This window comes from Castor canadensis, chromosome 4, assembly GCF_047511655.1.
Source record: "Castor canadensis chromosome 4, mCasCan1.hap1v2, whole genome shotgun sequence".
Classification (NCBI taxonomy): Eukaryota; Metazoa; Chordata; class Mammalia; order Rodentia; family Castoridae; genus Castor; species Castor canadensis.
Window position 1 is genome coordinate 124,472,923 of NC_133389.1, and position 21,108 is coordinate 124,494,030.

Sequence of the window (21,108 nt, forward strand, 5' to 3'; positions counted from 1 at the left end):
GCGCTGACGCAGCAGGGGAGTAGGACTGGCGGTATAACCCCAAGGAAATTCAATCGTGCTTCCCACTCGGACTATGACTGACTCTCTGATTTTGTTCTCACAATTAGAGGACAGAAAAACAAAAGCAAAAAAAACAAAACAAAACGCGGTGTGGGCTTCATGACTCTTTGGGACAGCTGATTTCTGCAGAGAACGTTTCGTTTACCAAAGTGAGCTGAGCAGAGGTGGTATTCAGCTTGCATAGAGACACTACGGATTACCCTCAGCTGTGCAATGTGGGACAAGATCTGTAAACCTAGCGAATCCTTTCTTTCAGCAGCAGTCCTTGCTCTGGATCTGGCCACCAGGGAGCGCTACAAGCAAGCAACCTTTCTTTCGGAGCATGAGAACGCGTCTAAATGAATTTTGTCCATCCGAGAGCTCCGTAGCAAGGCGTCCAGGGGGCCTCGCGCACTTCTGCTTTCTCGCGAGGCGACTAGGCCCCGCCCTGCTCTCGCGCGCTGGGGGTCTTCCCAGTGGCTTCCGACAGGTGGCGCTGTCTGCGGCGTCGCTGCGGCCCGGGCTGCCTCGGCGACGATCTCCCGGCGGGCTGTGCGGCCCGGCTCTCGGGCGGCAGCGAGTGCCACGTCCTAAGTGCTACGCCGAAGAGCTGAGTGGACGGTGCGCGGGGAGGGGAGCAGCGCAGAGCCCGGCTTGGCCACACTGATCGCCCGCCGCCATGGGCTCCTCGCAGAGCGTCGAGATCCCGGGCGGCGGCACGGAAGGCTACCACGTTCTGCGGGTAAGGGCTGCGACGGAGCAGCGAGTGTGTGGAGGCGGGGTCCGGCGGGGGAGGCCCCAGTGGCCCCTCCCGGGGCAGCCGGCCGGATCCTGCTGCGGCGCGGCACCAGCGGGCGCTTCCTTTGCAAGGCTGGGGTGGGGGACCGCTCTCGTCCCGCAGCGCCCCAAGCCCGGGCCGCGCCGGGGAGGACGGGCCGCGCGCGGCCAGGCAGTCCTGGGAGGGGGCCGCTGTGGCTCCTGTCTTTCGGGCACGGCCTCCTCGCCTCCCTCAGCCTTAGCCTTCAGAGTTCCGAAGGGCTTGAGCAATGTCTGCAAAAGGCGTGGTGGAGCAGCTTCTGGGGTTGCCCAGAGTGTTCTGAGCACCTCGGTCTCGGCGGGGATACGACGCCAGGTGTCGCCCCTCCTCCGCGCAGGCTGGACGTCTGCAAAGGCCGACTGGACAGGGAGGGCAATCCGTGGCCTCCATCTGGATTTGACCGACTTCACTGTACTTGATTTTTGTCTCGCGACCCTGACAGCAACTCTCTCTCACCCCCACCCCCAGCCCCACCCCCCGCCGTCCTTTGCACCTTTTCTGGAGGGGGAGCTGGTGTCCTTGTCCTTCCGGAGACTGCCGAGGGTGTGGTGGAGACTAAGGTGGAGATCCACAGCGGGGAAGGTTACTGGAGAGGGATGTTTGCGAAATAACTTGCCTAAGTGGAGGAAAGCAACCGCAGGCACCTGCCCACGAGCACCTGGGTTGTAAAGCTACGCTGTCCTTCCCTGGTGGAACCAAGAACCCAGAGATTTTCGTAGTAGCGTGATGGCTGTGTGCGATGACACCTGTATGAGTGCTAACACGACGAATAGAGCAGTCCCGGTCTGCTCCGTCATTTAGGAACAAAGTAGAGTGTCACTAGATCTTAGCTTCTTGCAAGCAAGAGCATCTCCACCAAGAGGGTACGTGTCCTGGTGCCACCATCATTTTCTGCTGGAGGTCCTATGTTTTAGGTGAAATATCATCCTTGGACTGGTGGAGTGGCTTAAGTGGTAGAGCGCCTGTCTAACAAGTGTGAGGCCCTGAGTTCAAACACCAGTACCACCAACATGTATGTGTATGTGTGATAACATTCCTAATTTACCCAAGTATCTGAGTGATGGGGCCATGATACATCACCTTTCTGATCGTTCATTCCAGCAAAAATGCCTTTTGAATCCACACTCTTGGTAGGAATTACGGTTTTTTTCCACAAAGAAAAAGGAGTCTATAAATAAATCATATTACTTCCCTATTCCCTTCAGCTAACCAAACCCTCAGGAGCTATGTTGATAGGGAAAATGGAAAGACAACTGTCAGGACCCAGATGTGAAGTGAGAATTAGTGGCAGTGATGCTCTCTCTACTCTGTGGTCTGATTTTGAGTTGTCTCCTCTGGACATACTATCCAGTTACCAGCCAGTTCTCAAAGTGACTGATTGTGGCCATGAATCCTTGGGAATTTGTGATATTTTTATAATATATACACTCAGGGAAAGTCAGTAAAACACATTAATGTTAATGAGTAGAAAAAAGTCTTGAGTATCTGAAAAACAGCCATACACATCAAGAGGGCTCCAATTCAGTGACTTCTGCTAATGATTTCACTCCAACATAAGACAAGTTAACGTGTTTTCTTTATATAGCTACATCTAAGTAAATTGGTGTTCACAGATACTCAGTAGTGCAGGTGTGTTGTTTATCTACAGATCTGATTTCAGAAACATTAGGGAGAAAGCCAACCTGTAATCCTAGCCCTGGGGTAGGGGGAACTGAGATAAGAGGATTGTGAGTTTGAAGCCAGCCTGGGCTACATGGTGAAACTTTGTCCCAAAAGAAAAAGATGGAATAATTCCTAGTGTTTTATTAAAGGCAGGTTTATGGATCATCTATTTTAAGAGAATGTTTCTGAGTTCTTAAACTGCTCTGTCCTCAGCCCTCCCCTTTTTTGTGGTCTTAGAGCTCCACCCTCCCCCTCTTCTTGTGGTCTTGGGGATCGAACCCAGGGCCTTGTGCATGCTTGGCAAGCACTCTACCATTGAGCTACATTCCTAGCCCACTCTAATTCTGTGATTGATTTCCTTATCTTTGTTTTGAAGGGAAAATATTATGTTAAATCTTAACCTGTAAAAATGGCTCCTTTCATTTATTATTGCCTAGATGTGCAGCAGTGTATTCCACTGCTGGATTATTGAATTTGTAAACTGAAATAAGTGTAGCAGGAGAATCTTGGGATAAAACACCAATATTCAATGAGTTCTAGACAGACTTCTTTAGAATTTTTTTGATAACCACTTCCGTTTGTTAGTAACAAAAACTTGTGACTGGATTTTATAATACCATTTACTTTAGAGATACTTTAGATCCACTGCTATCATATTACTGATATCTCATGAGTTCCCATAATTGGTAGAATAAATGTTCCATTTTTTCCATCATCTTTTTGATACTCATTGTCAGTTTCTGCTTTAAAAAAAAAAAAAAAAAACCTTCAGAGGACAGCTTTGAAATGGATCCAAAAATTACTTTAAGCAGTGTACTTCCTTTTTATGTATTACACCTTGGTTCATGTTTCCCTGTGGTCGTGATCATATTGGATACTCAACTCCTTAGCCCCACTCCAAAGATAACTAACCACTATAGAAAGTTTCTTGTGGAGCCTGTCATCTGTGTTTTATGCCTAGAAAAGAACCTCTTCACTGGTTCTGATTCTTTTTGTAACCATTGGACACCTATGATATTACTGTTACACGCTTTGTCTTGTTTGGTGGCTTGACTTGGCAATCTTTGCAAAGTCTCATATAGAGCTCTGCCTCGTGCTCTCAGCTAGCTCTATGATGATCTGTTATACCACGGTTTGACTAACCAGCACCTCCTGGTGCTAAACATTTTGTTCTCTAGTCTTTACTATTTTTACGAACATGTTGAAACAGGACACTGCGGCTCATGCTTGAAATCCGAGCTACAAAGGAAGGTGGAGGCCAGTTCAGGGGGAAAAGTTATTGAGACCAGATCTCAACAAATAAGCCAGGCATAGTAGTGGATGCCTATAATCCCAGATCTATAGGACGTATAAGTATGAGAGTAGTGGGCTGAGGCCAGCCCCAGGCAAAGAGTGCTTGCCTAGCAAGCTCAAGATCCTGAGTTCAAACCCAGTACCACAAAGAACATATCAACAGTGTTAAATCTTACTTTTAATTTTCACTTAATGTACACTTCCCTTCAGGTGTAGTGTCACAGGCCTGTAATCCCAGCACTTGGGAGGCTAAGGCAGGAAGATTGCAAGTTGAAGACCAACCTGGCCTATAATAGCCAGACCCTGTCTCAGGAAAAAAAAAAAAAAATTACCACCACACCAAAAAAAAACACAACTTATCCCCAAATTACTGAATTTTAAGGTTTTATTTATATAAATGTTAATCTTCATTTTAGTGAATTACCATGTTGTATCTGTTCATTACAGAACATGCAGATAAGTTCTACTATCTAAAAGTAAATGCTGTTAAAATATTTTTCATAGTCTTTTCTTTTTCTGTAACTTACATTGCCCCTTAGCCAGTTTCACAAAGATCCTAAGTGACATGACATATTCAAGTATAATATGGTCAAAAGTTATGTTAGTTTTCCAACTTAACCATCGAACAGCTTTGTTGTGAAATAAATGAAGATCTAAGCACTGACTAGAATGTGATGCATTGAGTGAAAATTGAGTTACAAACACCCTATACATACACATACATAAAAGCAGCCAGGAAAATAAAACTGAAAAATAATAAACCAGGATACTAAAAGGATTATTTGTAGACGGCAACATTTTTATATTCCTTTCCAATTTTAATGTATTTTCTAGAATTTTTGCAGTGGTAATAAAATACTTGAATAGTATAAAAAGTATTATTGTAAAAGTTATTTTTAAAAAGTGGAGTCCTATGCTGAGCACATGTTGCACATTTGTAATCCCAGCACTGGAGAGACTAGGCAGGAGGATTATGAGTTTGAGAGCAGCCTAGGGTACATAGCAAGTTCCAGGCCATCCTGGGCTACATAGCAAAACCCTGTCTCCAACAAAAGGGGTGGGAGGGCGCTGCTATTGGAAGATTTTTTTACTTTTTATGAAGCCTTATGAGGAAGAAAAAGTTTATTAGTCAGGGCTTCTGAGTTTTATTAGAAGTTACCTTCTAAGTTGAAGTATGTTGAATGCAGAATTCTTGTTTTTCTTGTTTAAGTTTGCCAGTAGTTGTCAAGTAAGTCTAAAAGGGCTCTTTTCAAAACCACACCTTTGGAGTGGTCTCATGGATGCTCATTAATAGGACCTGTTTCTGAACTAAAATATTCAAATTAATTCCATTCTACACTGAAAACTCTCTGAAATAGGAGATGTTTGAGAGTCTTATCAAACCAACGTTCACACCAGTGTGGGGACATGGGAACTGTCTTGTTTGCTCTTCTGTGTAATTTCCTGCAGGAAAGATTTTGAAGTGATGGATGCTTTGAAGGAAGGGTCACTAAGATGTACTGAGTCTTCAGTTTAATAACAGGTCTTTATCCCCTGAGCCATTCGAGGCAGCCTGGGCACCATGTAGATGTAGCCTTCAGAGGACAAAATGCTTCAAACAGAATGTTTCTGTAGAAAGCAGAACACCTAGCCCGTATTTACTACCAGATGGGACTGCTCTGTTTTAATGGTGCCTCACTGATCTACACGAAGTCCTGTTGCAGTGAGATTTCAATTTAATACTTAGTTTGAAAACATGAATTCCTAATGTTTGGTCTTTTTTTTTTTTTTCCTAGTGCTAGGGATTGAACCCAGGCCCTTGCACATAAGCAAGCTACTACTGAGCTGTATCTCCAGTTTTTGGCTTTTTGAGACAGGGTCTTAATATGTAGCCCAGGCTGGCCTTGAACTGATGATCCTCCCACCTCTGCCTTCAGAGTGCTGGATTACATGCAAGTATCACCAAGCCCAAGTCAGTCACAATTTTTTCTTTATTCTTCTAATGCAGTGTTTCTCAAACTTTTTTAACTCGTGTGCCCTTTTGAAAAACATAAAAAATCTCACTACATAAAATTCTCCCTTTTCACCCATTCTGAAAAGAATATGTAAAAGGAAAACAGTTGGGTTGATGTTGTTTTCCAAATATAAAGTTTTAATTAGAAAAGCTTTATAACCAAACACCACCTGAAGATTCTGTCTTGCCCCCTCCAAAAAAATTGGTCTCTTCTTTAAGAGGCCAAGAAGTTCTTTAACTCATAAATAGTCTTTGAAATTACTTTCAAATGTAAGAATCAAAATATTTCAGCTTACTAAAACCATGAAATGCAGGCTATATGAACATTAAGATACTTTTAAAAATTGCAAATATCATTGAAAATGAACTTTATAGTCGTAGGCTTTGGTAGTCTCTTGTTACTTATGTACACTTTCATTTCTTATATGATATAAGTGAATTTTAAAGACTCCAGATCCTCGCTGTGGAGACCTTCTGTCAGTGGCTGATTGTGGTTTCAGTAAGGAGTACAGTGCATAGTACTGATTCTGCTGCCTTCTGACCCAATACTAACAGGACTTTTTTAATAGTTACTCTGACATGCTCATAAGAATTGAGCTTAGAATAACCACTGACACAAGTATATTTATTTTGCTGCCTTTAATATCCTACTGGGAGGTTTATATTATTTTGATTGATTCACTAACAAATTATTGATAGTCTAAACTGAAAAATATTTGTGATCTGTGCTTTGGAATCTGACTGTAAACTGCCTGGGAAGGTGTGATCTGAATGTAAGATGATTGGGTTTAAAGACATAGCTCAGAATCGTAGTAGTTACTTTGGAAGACTACACTTCCCTCGTTTTCTTTTTTTAGCACCAACAAGCTCATTCAAACACATTTTGAGAAATAAGGCACCGTGTCATCTTGTGTACATGAATTCACTGAAAGTATTCCAGAAGATTTTTATAGTAGACCCATCAAGACCACACGTGCACACTGAATTCTAGTCCCTGCTCCATCACTTTATTGTGTTCCTTTGGACAGCCCCTTAAACTTTGAACTTCAGTTCTTTTTATCTGAGAAATGGGAATAATAATATTGCTTTCAGCCTTTTTCACTAAAACGCACATTAGACATTTTATGTGAAAATATTTCGAAAATAATTGAGTGGTGCTAAGTAACTTTATTAAAACAATACTGTCAGCCTATTGGCTATCCTTTGGATTAAATGAAATAGTCCATGTAAAGCATTTAGCTTAGAATCTGAAATATGATAAAGACTCAATAAATGTTAGCTGATACCCTTGCATTGTGTCACTCTCACGTATCATCATTGCAATGGCAATACCCGCTAAAATATACCAACTGTAAAAATTTTTGGTAATATTTCCATTTGATCATGTACCTAACCCTGTATATGCTGCTATTTAAAACATAAGTTTGGATCCGATCTGACCCATTAATCGTAGTCACCAAAGCACACACATATACGATGCCTGTTAATTTTTAAGGACATTGTAAGTCTGTTTTTTAAAATATATGTGAGCGCCAGTGTCCTGTTCATTGCTTTGCCCTAGTGTTAACTACACACATTCATTAAAATGATTAAGAGTCTGTAATTAAAATGACCTTGCTGCATTTGATTTTCTTCATTGTAGAACCTGTAGATAGCTTAGGGACACTTAGTCACTTGAGTCATTCAGCCTTATAGACCAGCTAATTTGCCTCCTTGCTTTCTAGCTAAAGAACAGGAGCACAGAGAGATTAACCTGAGTTGTCCAAAGTCACACATCAAGTTTTCTATCCCTGAGAAACAAATACCATCATTTCTTCTTTGGGAGCAGACTTCCATTTCTTTCATCATTGTTTCCCTAATGTTCATATCTTTTCTAGGAAGCTGCTATATGTAATGATAGGTTTTTATTTCCTTTTTTGGTTTTTTATTTTTTCCTTAAATTGGGGGCTCAAGTGGACTTCCCCTCTCAGCTTTCTGAGTAGCTGAGACTTATTGGTGTGCTACCAATAGCCTAAAAGTTTCTTTCAAATTGCTTAGCATGTTCCAGCTTATATCATAGGCCAGCATCAGAACGTGCCCTTTAGCGTATTGTGGAAGAACATGTGAGGAGAATGTTTCAGCATTGAGGCGGGACCTCTTCTGGCCTATTGCAAAATTATTTGCCGCACATGTATCAAGACCTAAGTAGGGAATCTTGCCCATTGGCAGTCATACAGTAGCCCCCACCCCACAAAATGTTTTAAAGCTGGAGGATTTAAGGTTTATTTTTTATTGCATCATATTTCCAAATCTTTTTTTATCATTTTAATTACATAAGTGCACTCATGTACAGCATGAAGATTTATGGGTATAGTTGAAGTGAGTCATTTACATGTAACCTGTGTTGAACTTACTTTCTAGTCTTATTTAGGATCTCTACTGCTTTTAAAGGGAGCGCAAGAGTGAGAATGGTGACATTAAATTGAGAGCTAGAGGAGATGATGGTGTAGACACAGTCATTCAAAGGGACTACATTTTACAAGGAAAGAACTTAATGGCATTATAATAATAAAAGGACAGTTATATTCCACTTAGCTTCTTGTGTTAAGAAAATAGCCTTGTGGTTTCCAGTCTTTGTTGCCTTAAGCTAGCAGTTCTGTAAATAAATAGACTAAATGCATTTAGGAGAATGTCAAACTCCCAATTCTACCTAAACTTCTACTCTGCGATTCCTCCCTTTCCCAGTTGAAGAATTAAGAGAGAAAAGGATTGCTTCAAAATGACCCAAACGTAGTATAGAGTAATATTAAACTCAGTTCTGGATGTTGTAGTGGTTCATCTTGTCAACTTGATTGGATTGAGAAACACCTAGGAGATTAGTAAAGCATACCTCCAGGTTTGTCTGTATTTCTACTTAGATTATGAGAGCTCTGACCTAATGAGTAGATTCATCCTTTGGTGGATTCATACAGTGATATTATTGGGCAGCTGCAAAAGGTAAGACGGGCCTAGTTGTAGGAAGTAGGCCACTAGAGGTTTGTCCTTGGGAGCTACATCTTGCCCTGGCCCCTTCCAGTATTCCCCTTGTCTGCTTCCTGGTTGCCATGACCTGAACTGCTCTGTTCCCCCACGCCCTCCCTGCCATGATGGGCTGACACCTCTGAAATCATAAACCAAATAAATCCCTCCCTTTGGTTCCTTTCAGTTTGTCACAGTAAGAAGAAAAGTAACCAGGAGGTCTGTATGAGAAAGGGAGGGAGGGAGGGATGGAAAGAGAGTGGTCCTGATATGTTCTTGTAAAGAGGAATGAACAGAGCAAATTATGTTGTGGTCTTTATAGTGACTGTTCAGAATCCTTAATTACAGGTTCTCAAACTGTTGAGTATATGAGGTAAGGTGTGGTACATAGATTCTTTGATTAATTTCATTTCTACTTTTTTAGAGAATAACTTAAAACTGTATACTAAAAGAGCACATAAGTCTGTAGCTTGATGAACTTTTATGAGCAAGTCACTTGTAACTTCAGTACTAAATACTGTCCTGATTTCTAGCAGTGTAGATTAGTTTGACCTATTCTTATACTTAAAGGGAACCAGGTAAAATATACTTGTTTGTATCTGACTTTTTTGACTCAGATATTGCTGGTGAGATTTATCTATGTTGTGTATTGCTGTACACTTTTGGTTTCATTAAAGTATTTAATTCCATTGAGAGAATGTGCCCAAATTTATTAATCTGTGAATCTCTTGTTGATAGGCATTTGTGTAGTTTCAGTTTATTACAGATAGCACATTAATTATACTGAAATAAGTGTGTACCCATTTTGAAGGGAGATAGTACTGGGGATTGAACTCAGGACAATCATGCTTCACCATCTACCACTTGAACCACATCCCAGTGCTTTTTGGTGTAGTAATTTTTCAGACAATCGTGTGTTTTTGCTTGGATCACCCTGGGACTGTGATTGTCCTATTTCTGCCAACACTCAGCAGATCGCACAGAGATTTAAATGCAACCGATGATAACGCAGGACTGACTGAGAGTTTCTCCACATCAGCTGCATTACATGAATGAAGAAATTTTGCTTTTGAAATTTCTTTTTATTTTTTAACTTTTAGGTTTTCTGTTTTTAACCATACTCGGTCAAAACTGTGTAATAAATGCACGAATAAGATAAGCTTATTGAATGAATAAGCTTGCCTTATTCGTGCATTGTACACCTCACTAAGCCTTAGCATTTTCCATCTTTCTCATTTTGAACATTCTGATGTGCATATAGTGTTATTGCATTATTGTCTTGGTTTGTGTTTCCGTAACAATTGAAGTCAACCGCATTTTCATATTTATTGATTACTTAATAACCTCTTAAGTCTAGTATCAACTAAAATCTTTTCCCTGTTTCTCTAGCATATTGTCTATCTTTTATTTGTCTTTATTTCTTTATTTGTTTATTTTGGCAGCACTGGGGTCTGAACTCAAGGGCTCATGCTTGCTAGGCAGGTGATCTTGAACCACTCCACCAGTCCTTTTTTGTGGGGTAGTTTCAAGATAAGCTCTCCCTGGCTGAGGCTGACTTCAAACATCAATCCTCCTGATCTCTGCCTCCTGAGTACCCGCTGTTGTCTGTCTTTTTAAGCAGCTTTATTGAGGTATAATTTGCATACTATAAAATATATAATTTGATGTTTTTAGTATCGTCACAGAATTGTGCAGCCATCGCCATCATCTAATTCCAGCAATGCTTTATGACTCCAGAAGGAAACCCATGCCCATGAATAAACACTCCCCTTTTCTCTATGCCACATTCTGGCAACCACTAACCTAATTTCTGTGCCTGTGGATTGTCTGTTCTGGACATTTTGTAATTGTAATGATGAAGCATGTGGTCATTTTGACTGACTTGTTTAACATAACATGTTTTTAAGGTTCATTCATGTCATATACATTAATACAGTACATTATTCCTTTTGTTTATGCATTCATCAGTTGGGTTGTTTCTGCTTTCTAACTGTTAAAAGTAATGCTGTTATGAAATTTGTGTTCAGGTTTTTGTGTGCATTTACTTTTATTTTTCTGGGTTATATACCCAGGAGTGGAATTCCTGGTCATACAACTTTATGTTTAACATTTCGAGGGCCTGCCAAACTATTTTCCATAATGGTATACCATTTTCCATTCTCAGCAGTAATGTGTGAGTGTTCCATTTTCTCCACAACATTGCCAACACTTGTTACTGTCTTTTTTACTTTTGCTGTTCTAGTGGATGAGAATCGGCATCTCATTGTGATTTGGTTGTATTTTCCTTAGTGATTTGCAGAACATCAGGATTTCTTACCGGATATAGATCCTTTGTTGGACATGTATATCTTTTCACTGTCTTAATTGCTTATCTCTTTTTGAAGAGCAAAAGGTTTTAGATTTACTATAGATGCAGTTTATCAATTTTTCGTTTGATAATTACTGCTGTGTTTTGCTTTGTTTTGTTTTTTTGGTGACCATTTTAAGAAATCTTTACATTCTTTTTGGTAGTACTGCGGTTTTAACTCAAGCCCTTAAATCTTGCCAGTTAGGCAGTGTACCTCTTGAGCTATTCTGCCAGTCCCCCAAATCTTTGCATTCTTGAAGGTCTCAGTTGATGTCCTATGTTTTTCTCTAGAAACTTTATTATTTTCCCTTGGACCTTTAGATCTGCCACCCATCTGGAATTGATTTTTTTTTTTTTTTGTCAGTTCTGGAGTTTGAACTCAGAGCCTCATGCTTGCTAGGCAGACACTTTACTACTTGAGCCACTCCTCAAGTCCTGGAATTGATTTTTAAAAGGAAACATACTAAAAAATTATGTGTCTCCCCTTCTCCACCTAACACTTTACAAATAATATTTTTTTCTTGTTTTTAAAGAATTGGAATTATTTAATTCATGGTTGGAAAAATAACAAAGTGTCAAAGTATTGGTTGGTTATAAAAATGTACCCTCAGGGTGGGTGATGATGGCTCATACCTGTACCCTAGATACTAAGGAAGCAGAGATTAGGAGGATCTCAGTTTGAGGCTACTCTGGGCAAATAGTTCAGGAGATCCCCATCTCCAAAATAACCAGAGCAAAATGAACTGGAGATGTGGCTCAAGTAGTAGAGTGCATGCAAAAAAGCCCAGAATTCAAATCCCAGTAACACCGCCCCCCCAAAAAAAATTTGCCCTCAGGTGATAATTGTAGAGTTCAGACAACGAGCTTAAGATTTGTAGGGCTTGATCCTAAGCTAGAGACTTAGCGAGCATTTCATAAACTTTAGCTCATTGAATCTTTATAATTTTGTAAAGTAGGTAACATTATCGCTTACTTGCAAATGAGAAAACTGAGACCCAGAGAGGTAAATAAACTTTCCTAAGCTCACACAGCTAATAAGTAAACAAAACCATGGCTTATAAACAAGGCAGTCTCCTCTAAAATTCATTCGTCCTTTCACTGTACATTTTTTAAAAGTTATAAAATTCTAATTAAATATTTCTAAAATTTTCAAATTTAACCTGTTCATCTTAAATCACTGTGGTACTTGACACAGCAATAAATGTTAAAGGCCCTATGGAGTTAAGTACATACAGACTTTTAAATTAAGATCTGGTAAAGGAAGCAGAAGACAAATTAATCAAGATCTTACAGGGACAGGAAGCATTGGAATAGTAATCTGATGCTGGGGAGATCAGGTGCTTAGAGATTCTTGTCGGTGGATAATTTTGCAGGAGAAATTTACCTGTGCATTATTTGCTTGCTGTGGTGAGTCATGTTTTCCATGCTATGTAATATAGGAAATGTCCTTTTAAGTGCATTAGAGCCAAAGCTAAAATTTTCTAGGACTTCCTCTGCTGGCTTCCTAGCAGTAATTAAGGTACCTACTTGCCAAAATTGTGCTGGTTACTAATGATGTAAATAAATTTGGGAGAGAAATTAATTTCAAGGTCCATTAAAAACAGAGAGGAAATCAATGTAGCAAATGAAATGGAAAAATAGAATCAGGGAGAGGATTATTTAAGTTTATTTATTTTAGAATTCAGACTTAGCTATTAAATCCTTCTTGTTTCAGGAAGAATACTTCTGATGATAATGGAAACTTTCCATTTCAAACAAATACTTTAAACTTTAAACTGCAGGGTGTCGTGATAAGAATCATTGTGTAGGGTCAGCTTTCTAACTTGGTGATGACAGCACAAGAGTACTGTTGTTTCCCTTTTTTGACCAAGAGAAACATTTGGAAGCTTCTGAAGAGAAATCCAAAATTAAGCAGTAAAACTAGTATTTTTCTGGATATATTGTGGTGATTACTTAGGAATATTCATATTTAATAATTAGGTGGACCCTGTTGAGAAACTCCACCCTGAGGGGCTGCAAAGGATCTGTTAGTTACTCCCTTTTCACACCTGACGCACTTCACATCTAATTGATGGCCACTTAAATGGCCAGGTATTTCACACCTAGTAGATGTGACTTCAGCCTCCCACACCCCATCCCAGGTGTAACCTAATCTCACTTTTCTTATAATAGCTCTAGGCAGCCACCATTACTTTTCAGACTTAGAATTTGAGAAGTCCATTTGCTATTTGGGGTTCTGGACATTTAGTTGAAGATAGTAAATAACTTCTACTTAGGAAAACTGGGCATAAAGAAACTGAGCAATATGTAGATTATTTTAAGTAGAACTAATATCTTTAAATATGAATCCTACCTGGGCACAGTGGTACACAACTGTAATCCTGCCTTTTTAGGAGGCAAAGATGGGAGGATCAAGGCTTAAGGCCAGCTTAGGCAAAAAGTTAACGAGACCTAGTCTCAAAAACAAGCTGGAATTAAAAATAAATAAATATAAAAACAGAGTTTAAAAAAAAAAAAAACAAGCTGGATGGTGGTGGTTTATGCCTGTAATCCTAGCTATCCAGCAGGTACAGGTAGGAGAACCTTGGTCCCAAGGCCAGCTGGGCAAAACTGTGAGAGACTATCTGAAAAACAAAAGCACAGGTAATGGAGTGTGGTTCAGTCTCTAGTACCACCAAAATGAGAAGATAATCCCTTTGATATTTAATTTGTTTATAAAAGGGATTTAGTCTCAGATTTGCAGAAAAACATACATAAGCAAGATCAAGCAGTTTAGTAAGGTAAACACTGAACCATCTTTATAATGGACAACTATTTACTGTGGCAAAAGTATTTTAGAAAAGCAAAGTGGATTGTATTCTCTTTCTGGGTTTTATTGGTCATATTTCTATTACTAGCTACAATATTGCTGTGAATTTAGAAAACTTGGTAGTTAATTTAGTCCATTTCAGATCTTCCCCTTAGAGCCTTATACCTCCTCTAGTGCCCTTCATCTGTTTGATTTTGTGATTAGAAGGCTAAGTGTCCACCTCCAGTTCATCTTCTACCTGTTGCTCAGCAGATGATCACTGTCTTAACATTGCTCCTTTGTTAAGTATTATGGCTGATGGTGCCTTAGTACTAGTCAAGGCACCAGTGCTTGAATTTGGCACTCAGTTGTAATGATTAACTATGATTAACTATTTGCCACATAATCTGCTGGTTGCTGGGAGGACTCCTCCACATACCAGAAAGGAGGAAGTGATGTGGACACAACCATGGAGAGAAAGCCTTATTCAGAAGACAAACTTAAGAATAGGCAGGGTTGGGGATCCAAGAGGGCATCACCTGGGAGAGACGAAGGGAAACAAGCATTAGCATGTACCTGAATTTCATTATCCATGCAATTAATATGTTTTTGTTGAGAAAAGATAGGTGTTGAAATTTAGCTAACAATTTTTAGTTAAGCTTTGCATTTTTCATGTTTGGTGTTTTATTTTACAGGTACAAGAAAATTCCCCAGGACATAGAGCTGGACTGGAGCCTTTCTTTGACTTCATTGTTTCTATTAATGGTTCGAGATTAGTAAGTTCAGTTTTTATAGCTTTGTCTATCGAATTTTATCATCTTTTGAAATTGGAATCCTTACAAACATTATGTAGAGTGTGCTACTAGTTTTTAGAAAAGATCATGTGTTACTAAACACACATGATAAACACACTCCAGTGATTATCATAGTTAAGGGAATAGACTTAACTGGTGACTTACTGTATATGTTAAATATTTAATTTTTATAAACAGAAAGAAATAATGAAGGTAAAAAGATTGCTTTTTAAAGATGTCAGGCTTTTGTAGATTGTTGACAAATGGATTAATAAAGTGTCATTTCCTTGTCAGTTTTCTTGGAACTGAGTGTCTTGATATGTAAGCAGTTTTATTAGAACCACACAAATAGATGTTGAATAGTGTGGAATTAAAACAACTTTTTATAAATTGTTTTCAGTTTACCCCTGGTAACATCCTATAGAAAGGATTATATGATCTCAACAAAGGAAATTCTTCTGATAATAGGGATTGGGTTGGTTTGGGTTTTGTTTTGTTTTGTTTGGAGTCTTAAGTTTTTTTGTTTTGTGTTTTGGTTTTTGTTTTCTTGTTTTGTGGTACTGGGGTTTGAACTCAGGGCTTAACACTTGTGAGGCAGATATACTAATGCTTGAGTCATACTTCTAGCAAGTCTTAAATTTTTGTTCATTACTTACTTATCAGCATCTCTGACACAGTGACCTTTGTTCATTTATACAATGAAAATTTTAACATTCTCTTTCCATCTTCGTTTCCTTCCAGCTCCTAATAAAGTATATATTTAGAAGTGGAGTCCAAGATTAAACTTTAACCCCAGCAAATATTTTCATTTTGAAGTCAAAGTCATTACAGCTTTGTTAGTACACATATCTTGTTTTTAATCACTGAAGTTCCTTCATCACTCTGAATTATGTTGGGTTACAAATTCCATAATCCAGTCAGCTATTTGAAAAAGTTAGTTTGAAGTCGTCGCTAACGTAAGAGTTGTTTTTAATTTCTTTTTTTTTTTTTTTAATTAATGCATTTTTTTTTTCATTTTTCTTTTATTATTCATATGTGCATACAAGGCTTGGTTCATTTCTCCCCCCTGCCCCCACCCCCTCCCTTACCACCCACTCCACCCCCTCCCGCTCCCCCCCTCAATACCCAGCAGAAACTATTTTGCCCTTATCTCTAATTTTGTTGTAGAGAGAGTATAAGCAATAATAGGAAGGAACAAGGGGTTTTGCTGGTTGATATAAGGATAGCTATACAGGGCATTGACTCACATTGATTTCCTGTGCGTGGGTGTTACCTTCTAGGTTAATTCTTTTTGATCTAACCTTTCCTCTAGTTCCTGGTCCCCTTTTCCTATTGGCCTCAGTTGCTTTAAGGTATCTGCTTTAGTTTCTCTGCGTTAAGGGCAACAAATGCTAGCTAGTTTTTTAGGTGTCTTACCTATCCTCACCCCTTCCTTGTGTGCTCTCGCTTTTATCCTGTGCTCATAGTCCAATCCCCTTGTTGTGTTTGCCCTTGATCTAATGTCCACATATGAGGGAGAACATACGATTTTTGGTCTTTTGAGCCAGGCTAACCTCACTCAGAATGATGTTCTCCAATTCCATCCATTTACCAGCGAATGATAACATTTCGTTCTTCTTTATGGCTGCATAAAATTCCATTGTGTATAGATACCACATTTTCTTAATTCATTCGTCAGTGCTGGGACATCTTGGCTGTTTCCATAACTTGGCTATTGTGAATAGTGCCGCAATAAACATGGATGTGCAGGTGCCTCTGGAGTAACAGTCTTTTGGGTATATCCCCAAGAGTGGTATTGCTGGATCAAATGGTAGATCGATGTCCAGCTTTTTAAGTAGCCTCCAAATTTTTTTCCAGAGTGGTTGTACTAGTCTACATTCCCACCAACAGTGTAAGAGGGTTCCTTTTTCCCCGCATCCTCGCCAACACCTGTTGGTGGTGGTGTTGCTGATGATGGCTATTCTAACAGGGGTGAGGTGGAATCTTAGTGTGGTTTTAATTTGCATTTCCTTTATTGCTAGAGATGGTGAGCATTTTTTCATGTGTTTTCTGGCCATTTGAATTTCTTCTTTTGAGAAAGTTCTGTTTAGTTCACATGCCCATTTCTTTATTGGTTCATTAGTTTTGGGAGAATTTAGTTTTTTAAGTTCCCTGTATATTCTGGTTATTGTTTTTAATTTCTTGACATTCTTTTACATGAAGTAAATGAATGTTGATAAAACCTTTGCCTGATGACTGTTTTATTTCTATTGATTATTAATGCTACTTTTAAGAAGGTTATAGGCTGCTTACACTAAGAATATAAGCATTACAGTTGTAGTTCTCATTGAGTATGATCTCTGTGTGTTCACAGAATAAAGACAATGACACTCTTAAGGATCTACTGAAAGCGAATGTTGAAAGACCTGTAAAAATGCTCATCTACAGCAGCAAAACCCTCGAGCTTCGAGAGACCTCAGTCACACCGAGCAACATGTGGGGCGGCCAGGGCTTGCTGGGAGTGAGCATTCGCTTCTGCAGCTTCGATGGGGCAAACGAGAATGTTTGGCATGTGTTGGTAGGTATTGACCATGAACTGACTTACAGTGTAGAAAGATGTGGCAGTGGCCATCTCCAGTTTGGGGAGGTGGTTATTATTATTAGATCAGTTTTAGTTTCTGAAAATCAGCATTTATTGCTATTGAAATGTGAATTGATTTCTTTTTTTTTTTAAACTTGAGTAAGATAAGCAAATGTAGAAGCCTAAGAACTCTAGGTTTTTGAGACACCATGTAGTCCAAGCTGGCCTTGAACTTGAGATCCTCCTACTCAGATTCCTGGCTGCTGATTATAAGGATGTACTACCATGCCTGGCTACTTTAAGAACTCTCTTTTCTAATGATTTATCTATAATCAAAAAAGTATGTTGCCAGGCGCTGGTGGCTCACACTTATAATCCTAATTCTTTGGGAGGCTCAGATCAGGAAGATCAAGGTTCAGGGCCATCCCAGGCAAATAACTCACAAAACCCCATCTCCAAAATAACCAGAGCAAAGTGGACTGGAGGTGTGGCTCAAGTGGTAGAGCGCCTGCTTTGCAAGTGTGAAACCTTAAGTTCAAACTCCAGTCTCACCAAAAAAAGACAAAAAAAAGTATGTTAAAGCAGATAACTAAGGAAATATTTTAAATATTAAATAGTGTAATTTTTATGCTTGGAAGTTCTAAATATATGTATTTCTTAATTTCTTACATGTAACATTTCTAACAAGACAGAAATTTTGGGAGTTTTGAAATCACTATAGTTAAGAACTATGACTATAAAACTTGGATGATTATTTCATATATATTGAATTCGGGGTGTATTTTTGTGTCATCCTAGGAAGTAGAATCAAATTCTCCTGCAGCACTGGCAGGCCTTAGACCTCACAGTGATTATATCATTGGAGCAGATACAGTCATGAATGAGGTAATGAGTGTGTTCATTAATAATGCAAACTATGTAACATTTTCTCATTTATGTTTAAGCACAGAAGGATATTTGTGTACTTTGCATTTACAGCTAAAATTTCTTTCTTCGCTGACCAAGGCAGCTTATACCTTCGGGATGTGTCTTCTTAGGTATAGCTGTGAGAAAAACACATACTGTGTGTTGCACAGTTTCTGTGTATGATATACCAAAGTCACTTATGTACCTCAGAACTAAGCCAAATCCTGATTTTCATCTATTTCATTTTGTGTGTCCCATTTTACTTTGTTTTATTTTTGTTTTTTCGGCAGTGCTATTAGATTGTCCCCCTTTTGCTTTTTAAAGTGACAGAACTAGCTCAGTTACATTAGTAAGATCCTTTTCCTCATCTATTAGCTAGTAGAAACATACACTACTAACTCAAAATGGAAGAGAAATAAGGTGCCCAACCAACCAGGTTCTGATAAGAGCAAGACATGTAGAATTTGATGGTAAAAGAGTTTCAGTAAGAATGCTGAATGGGTCTTTTGGAAGTGGGCCCAAGACCTTGAACCTAGTGACCTTGCTTGAATTAATATATTGAATTAAATTTTGCTTAGCCTATTGGTTTTATGTAGTAATTTAATGTTTGGGGCAGGGCCCAGAAACTGAATTTTTTTAGAAAGTTTTCCAGGTGATTCTGATAGGAGCCAGGTTTGAGGCCTGCTGTTCTGAAGTACAGTACCTTGAAACCTTTTTTCTCCTTTGATGCTTTTGCAGTCTGAAGATCTATTCAGCCTTATTGAAACACATGAAGCAAAGCCACTGAAGCTTTATGTGTATAACACAGACACTGATAACTGTCGAGAAGTGATTATTACACCAAATTCTGCATGGGGTGGAGAAGGCAGGTATGGTCATATTTTAGACTAAGTTAAACTTACAAGTCAGATGTATTGTAAACATTGATTGCCTTTATTTTGAAATGTTATTGATTCATTTTAAGGCCCCTTGAAAAAAGAAGTTAACTTAGAATATTAAAACCAATAATTCAGTATTTATAAGCACATATCTAGGAAGCATAGTATCTATGTTATAGTTCTTTACTGACCTAAGAGCTAGCTACATTATTTATTTGAGAAATTGTTGAGCATAAACTGTAATTTTAGAAAAGCCTATAGTTTGGAGATATTCTAGGGTTTGGTAGCAGCAGTTCATAGCATCCTTACCTACACCACCCAAGAGTCTTCAGAATTCAATGTGTAATTTGAGATGTCTTCTAAGATCTGGCCTGTCTGTGGAACACTCGATCAAGTTATTGTCCATTGTCCAGGTTTGTGAACAACCAGTAATAAATAAGACCTTTTCAAGGCATTCAAAATTGATCCATTTCAGAGGGCCTGCCTTATGTAATCTCAATTTGCAGAGAAGCTTCTGTGTACATTTGAATGGCAAATCTTCATGTTGTAAAAGAAAATTACTCCTGTAGCTGGAAGAATACTTAGGTCAAATTAGTACCACATGACTGCTGGTTGAGCAGAGAAGAGATTCTGTGGTTGTTGAAATCTAACACCAAAGAAAATGGTGTGTTCTTTCATTTTTAATTACGTTGACCAAACATTGCTGTTGTTGGAACCCTTCTTTTCGTGGACTCCTGGCAAATATTCCTTTTCTTTGGAAGACATTTTTTTCTTTTGATGTGGTACAGTACTATTGGTCAGCATTCCTTTGGGTAGGCCTTTCCTGACCATTTTCCCTAGTCTGCCCTAACCATGTACTCAGTATCTCTCTGCCTTTGTTTCATGCCTTCCTCAGAGGCTGACCACATGCCATTCATTACCTCAAACTTCTCTTAATTTCATTCTTAAACTACCTTTATTTTTGCAGAGGTTCTTGCTATTGCCTTACCATCACTTAGTTATTTTGATTAATAACCATCTTGTTTTGAAAGGCAGCGATATCTGGAGGTCCATTATTGATCCGTTTAGAGAATTTAATCTTACTTCCTCCAAATTTGAGGATCTAGTCCAGTGATGAATGTAGTTTTTATAGTGAGGAAAGAAGTAATGCATCATTGTACAAATTAGATTTGGGTGAGAAAGGGCTGCAGTTGGCCACTTCCCATTCTCCCAGCTCTTGTGGTGGTACTGTGCTTGGCAAGGGAGAGGCACAGATGTATACATGCATGGCCTACTCTAGGAAATAAGAGACTGTGATGGAAACTAAGACTAGAACTTGATTGTGGAGGGCCTTCAATACCATGGTCAGGAATTTGAATATACTTTGAGCATTGGGATTGTATCAGTAGGCATTCTTTGGTTCCAAACAGTAGAAACCAGATGTCACCATCATAAACAGACATCAATTTATTGATAAAAATTAGTTCATATAGAGGAAGAGACAGCTACAGAACCAGATGTTTAAAGAGCAAGATTCAGAATACTTGTAGGGATTTAGATAGGGAGAGCTAATTGACAATTTCTTCATCAGTCCACTAGTGAAGAGGATGACCTAATTTTTGGTTTTTCCATCATTTCCAAAATTTTCAGCCCTAGGCAAGAAAAGTTGATGGCCTGGGTTTGGCCATGAGCTGCCCTGTTGGACTGGACAGAGCAGGTACCCTGAACGACCCACTAGCACTGCACAAAGAGACAGAGAAGTAATTTCCCAAAGGGAGGAAGAAAAAAGAATGTTGGGAAATCAACAGGGAGTTGAAAGAAATAATGTGCTCACATCTTTTTAGAAAGATGGCAGGATGATTTAGAAGGGATCTGGATTAACTGTACATGACTGGTTTGTATTAGGTTCTGAAATAGATGTGCAAATGATATCATCATAAAAAGTGGTTCGAACGCTTCAGTAAAATGGCATTCAGCAAATAGTATGAAGTGTCTACCAGGTGCCAGGAACTATTTAGTAGTAAACAAACAAAGTTTCTGCCCTTATAGGTTTTA

General features: G+C 39.1%; 1 protein-coding gene across 1 annotated transcript in view; it reads left to right on the forward strand.

The window, feature by feature from the left end:
* Positions 1 to 565: 565 nt before the first annotated feature.
* Positions 566 to 21,108, forward strand: part of Gorasp2 (golgi reassembly stacking protein 2) — a 31,297-nt gene continuing 10,754 nt past the window's right edge. The window contains exons 1-5 of the mRNA XM_020179941.2: positions 566 to 781; positions 14,632 to 14,712; positions 17,084 to 17,287; positions 18,089 to 18,175; positions 18,935 to 19,065. Of these exons, the coding sequence (XP_020035530.1) occupies positions 719 to 781; positions 14,632 to 14,712; positions 17,084 to 17,287; positions 18,089 to 18,175; positions 18,935 to 19,065 (566 nt within the window). The 5' untranslated portion in view covers positions 566 to 718. The remainder of the gene's footprint in view (positions 782 to 14,631; positions 14,713 to 17,083; positions 17,288 to 18,088; positions 18,176 to 18,934; positions 19,066 to 21,108) is intronic.